The following is a 5,276-nucleotide window of genomic DNA, read 5'->3' on the forward strand; positions in this document are numbered from 1 at the left end:
CCGAGCTCTGAAGCCTGACAAACAGCACGAAGCCTTTCCTGTGTGAAATGCCCACGCGAGCCACTGCACCGACGTGAGTATCTGTGGTCTGTCTGTGGCCCACCCTGGCTGCTGGCCGGACGGTAGTAAGTGCCTTCTGGGGACAGGAGAGGGTTCCAGCAACCTCCACCAAGGGCAGGAAGGGGAGGGCGCGGCGCATCCTCTTACTCAATGATGTGCCGCGCATCCACCTCGGAGACGTCGTCGCTGTCTGGATCTGGAATCTTCTTCTTCTCCTCCACGGGCATGGTGGGGGGCTGGGCTGGCTGCGGCTGCTCCTCCTCCTCCTCCTGCAAAGGGGACAGACCGTGCGGCCTCAGCTCATCAGAGAGAGAAAGGATGCTCTTTTTGTCTTGCTTCGTCTTGCCATACGAAGCTTGTGCTCACCAAAGAACAAAGAAAAAGAGAGAGAGAGAAAGCGGCCAGGAGTTGGCGTGGTGGTTGAGGCTCTGGACTTCCATGTGGCCAACTGCTGTTCAAGTCCTGCACCGGGGGGCTGGCTGTCTCACTTTCCCCCCGTCTCTCTCTGGTCAAATTAAAAAATAATAAATAAAATTTATTGAATAGTTTTAAGACAGAGAGAGACAGAGACAGAGAGTGAGAAAACATCGCCTGGGAGGATGACTACTCGAAAATACTCTCTCCATTCCTCTCTCGGGATTTTGGGCATGCACACACTTCCTCCTGGGGCTGTTTTTTTTTTTTTTTTTAAAGAATTATTTTACTGAATTTTTTTGTTTTATTTACTTGTTTTAATTTGACCAGGGAGAGACAGAGAGATAAAGAGAGAGAGAGAAAGCAAAGCATACTGACAGGTCTGGGACTTGAACCGCAGTTGGCCCCGTGGGAGTCCACTGCCTGTAACCACCACGCCATCTGCCAGCCCCACACCTAGGATGTATCTTAAGCTGCCGGTTCCAGGACTCGAACCATGCAGTCGGACATGAGGATCCAGCCACCCCACGCGCAGCCCCACTGGCTGGCCTGGAAATAACGTTCTTACAACTCTCATTCCTTCTTGCCATCCTGAAATTCGTCCGGCGTCTCGCTGCACCTTCCTGCCACGGCTGGGAAGTCGTGAGTGCTTCGAGCCCACGTTCTAGACACTCCTTTCCTGTAATAGCAGGAGACTCCGCCCCCTCCTACCCTCCGTGTACAGGGGACACGGGACATTTATTCTTTGCCTCACGTAGGTAAGTGATTTTTCGTGGGTTTTCCTGGATTTTCTAAGTATCAAGAACTTTAAAACCAGGGTGGCATGGTGGTTAAATTGGCACTGGACTCCCACATGGCCGACTACGGTTCAAGTCCTAGACCTGGTGCCCTGCTTTCTCGTTTTCCCACTCTCTCGCTGTCTGGTAAAACTGAAAATAATAAAGTTAAATATACTAATTCATTTTTTAAAGATTATTTTTCATTTAACTTTATTTATTCATTCATTTCAATGTGACCAGAGAGGGAGAGAGCAGGGGTGGGGGGGAGTGAGAAAGCAAGCTGCCAGGTCCAGGACTCAAGCCGTGGTTGGCCAGGTGGGAGTCCAGCGCCCTTAACCACCACACCACCTACCAGCTCCAAATAAATAATTCTCTAAAAAAAAACAACTTCATAACCAATTTTCAATACTTATTATTCATAGTTTGCTTCCAGCTTGGGTGATAAGGCTCAAACTTTTAAAATTTGGCTGATAAGGGAGGTAACGGGCATCTTAAGGAAGTTTTCTAGAAACACGTGAATCGGGGTTGTTTCATTAGAGAACCGTCAGCCGCTACTGAGCCGATGCTGATGAGATTTTGCACGACGTATTGATAAAACACAACGACTACATTTGTCAATGCCAAACTATTCCCGTACAAATCAGACGCTTCCACAGTGGATTAATTTCCATATTAAAAATGCAAGCACTACACAGCCTTAAAAAATCATTTGTAGGGTTGGAGGTGGTGTGGTAGTGAAGGGCACTGGACTCCCACATGGCTGGCTGCGGTTCAAGTCCCGGACCTGGCGGCTTGTTTTCTTACTTTCTCTCTCTCTCTGTCCCTCTGTCCCTCTCTGGTCAAATTAAAATAAATAAAGTTAAATAAAACTGTTTCCTAGACCGCATGGAAAAATCGGCATAATAGTGGCATCATTCCAGGAAAGGGGTCCGCACCAGTACAGACTCTTCCTAATAACACATCTGGAATCAGAACAAGAATTGAGGTGACTTCTGGTTAAAACAGTGAGGTCAGCAAATTCTCGTCCCCATACAACTTAGTAACTGGGCAAAACCAGGAAAAGTAACAAATTCTTGGCTCAAGAAGTTGAACATAAGTATATATTAGGGTTTGAGAATCCTTAAACCTGCATAGCCAAGAGGCCAGCAGGTGGCCAAGTGGTTAGGGTGCTGGACTCCCACATGGTTAGTGGTTCGAGTCCTGGATGCGGAACCTTGAATCTCACACCAGACATTTGAGTGTGCATGTCCAAAATTCCAAGTAAAGAAGGGATTGTGGGGTGGTCATCCCCGCTAGAGGGTGATTTCTCAGTTCTCCTCTCACTGTCTCTCTCTGGCGAGCACATGTACCCTATGGCAAAAACCAAGACAGACAGTCAGAAGGACAGAAAGAAAGAAGTCCAGAAGATCACAGGCTGCTATGGCTCACACCGTAGGGCCCACGAAGGGCAAATCTATGGGCAAAAAGCAGATCAGCAGCTCTGGGAGCTGCCGTGGGGGAGACAGTCACTGCGAACAGGCAAGAGAGAGGTTGCTGGGGTGATGGAAAGCGCTTCTGTGAAGATAACTGACAATACACGGTGGCGGAAATTCACTGAATTCTACTGATAAATACACCTGTGGGTACATAAACTTTAACTCTATGATAAAGCTGTTAGAAAAGTGACAACGCTGGGCCCGGCAGGTGGTGGGGCGGTTAAGGGCGCTGGACTCCCACATGGCTGCAGTTTGATTCCCAGACCTGCCAGCTTACTTTCTAATTTTTCCCTCTTCCTCTCTTTGATTAAACTAAAAAATAATAATGAATACAGTTAAATAAATTAAAAAAAAAAAAAAAAGAAAAATTACAACGCTGCGTCTCTTCCCATCTGGGCAGAGAGCTAGTGGGTGGCAGAATGGCTAAATGCACTGAGAAGGCCGGCATCACGGGTAAATGTCGGGCCCGCCATGGTGCCTCCCTACTGAAAATGAGGACGGACCCATGGGGGACCCGCAGTCAGAGTAATGGCTATGTCGCTGAACTCCCACGTAGTCAACTGCGGTTCGAGTCCCGGACCCAGAGGCTTAAACTCACACCAGGCGTGTGTACATGCATGCCCAAGATCACGAGAGGAGAATGGAGGAGAAGGGATTGCGGCGTGGCCATCCTCCCTGGGGGGTGATTTCTCGCTTTCTGTCTATCTTTCTGGTGAGTGCACGCACCCTATAACAAAAACCTCTCCGAAAAAAGAAAAAAAATTAATATTTAAAAATTTTTTTAAATTAAAAAAAATAAAAAATGAGGAAGGACCCTGAAATGAGCCAGCACCCAAGTGCACCTGCTCCTCCTGCGGAAAACCAAGATGAGGGGACTGGTGTGGAACTGAGCACTGTGGTTCCCTGTGAGGACGGCAGCCGGTGGTGGTGGACCTGAGGCAGCACCACGGCCCTTACAGGGAAGCCGGCCCTCAGAACACTGAAGGGATTGATGGGCTGTCAGGTGGTGCGGTGGTTGGGGACGCTAGACTCCCACATGGCCAACTGTGGTTCGACTCCCGGACCTGGCAGCTTGCTTTCTCGCTTTCCCTTTCTCTCTGGTCAAATTTCAAAAAATACTGACAATGACAAATGGAATTAAATAAATAAATAAATAAATAAATATTTTTAAACAATTATTTATGTACTTTCTTATCTTTTCTTTTTTTTTTAAAGAGAGATTTTTGCTATAGGGTGCATGTGCTTGCCGAGAGACAGAGATAGACAGAAAGTGAGAAATCACCCCCAGGGGGGATGGCCACGCTACAATCCCTTCTCCATTCTCCTCTCAGGATCTTGGGCACGCATGCACACATGCCTAATATGGGTTTTAAGCCGCCGGTTCCGGGACTCGAGCTGCACTCAGTCATGTAGAAGTTCAGTAACATAACCATTACGCTATCTGCTGGTACCTCTCTCCCTTATTTTTTAGATGCCATTTTCTTGTCTCTAGTTTACTTCAACAATCCAGTGCACTGGGGCCGGCAGGGGGCGGTGGTTAAAGGCACTGGAATCTCACACGACTGACCATAGTTCCGGGTCCTGGACCTGGTGGCTTGCCATTTCTCTCTCTCTCTTTGGTCAAAGAATAATAATGATAATGATAATGATAGAGTTAAATAAAATAATACTTTCAAAACAAAAATACGTATATCAGGGCCAGCAGGTGGTGTGCTGGACTCCCACAGGTCTGTGGTTCGGGTCCTGGACATGGCAGTTTGCTTTCTTTCTCTCGCTCTGGTGAGCACTTAACCTTGAGCGAGTTAAAAAAATAATAAATAAAATTAAATAATTCTTTGAAAAAAGAACACTGTGAATTAGATCGTAACGGCCTTAATTTGATTATTACGCACTGTATGCATGCTTTGGAAATGTACCTATATCCCATAAAGATCTACAATTAAGTGTGAATTTTAAATGACAACATTTAAAGAAAAAATCCGCTACACCATATGCATAATATACAAAACATGGAATAAGAACTCTTCCTGTTATTGGTAAGGCTCATAAAACCAGCAGGCTGAGAAACCATATGTCAGGGGGAAGCCAAAAGTTTTCCAGAGTTTTCAGTGCAGGGGGTAGGTGCCCTAAGTGCGTGTGTTTCTAGAGTCCCCTGTATGTGACAATCCTGTCTGCTTAGTGCTAACTCAACGCCCTGCCCCAAGTGAATCCCATAGGCCGGAAGAGAAAAGGGCAAAAACGAAGCGAGAAGGGGCGACAGCAGGAGAAACCGACGGAAAGATGCAGGTGAACAGCGAGGGGTTTCAGGACAAGGTCACACAGAAGCGCTGTGCATAAAAGCGCGTGGTCTGAGAAGCGCTCACGCCGAACGAGAGTGGGCCAGATGGAGCAGAAAGGTCAGAGGCGGGGCGAGGGACACTGCAGACGGGGCTAATCCAACTGAGAAAATGAGTTTAATTCCAAGCACAAAGTCACGCCGGGCTAGAGGCCACGGAGCTGGGTGGCGCAGCTCTGAAGCACCCGCCTTCGGCCAGGGCTGGAGCCCCTG

General features: G+C 47.6%; 1 protein-coding gene across 1 annotated transcript in view; it reads right to left on the reverse strand.

The window, feature by feature from the left end:
• SMARCA4 (SWI/SNF related BAF chromatin remodeling complex subunit ATPase 4) overlaps nt 1-5,276 on the reverse strand; it is a gene marked incomplete in the record, with an annotated part of 97,591 nt that overhangs the window by 77,160 nt on the left and 15,155 nt on the right. The window contains 1 exon segment of the mRNA XM_027765557.1: nt 208-421. Within this exon segment, the coding sequence (XP_027621358.1) occupies nt 208-421 (214 nt within the window).

The sequence above is a fragment of the Tupaia chinensis genome, unplaced genomic scaffold (genome assembly GCF_000334495.1).
Source record: "Tupaia chinensis unplaced genomic scaffold, TupChi_1.0 Scaffold138665_1, whole genome shotgun sequence".
In the NCBI taxonomy this organism is placed as follows: domain Eukaryota; kingdom Metazoa; phylum Chordata; class Mammalia; order Scandentia; family Tupaiidae; genus Tupaia; species Tupaia belangeri.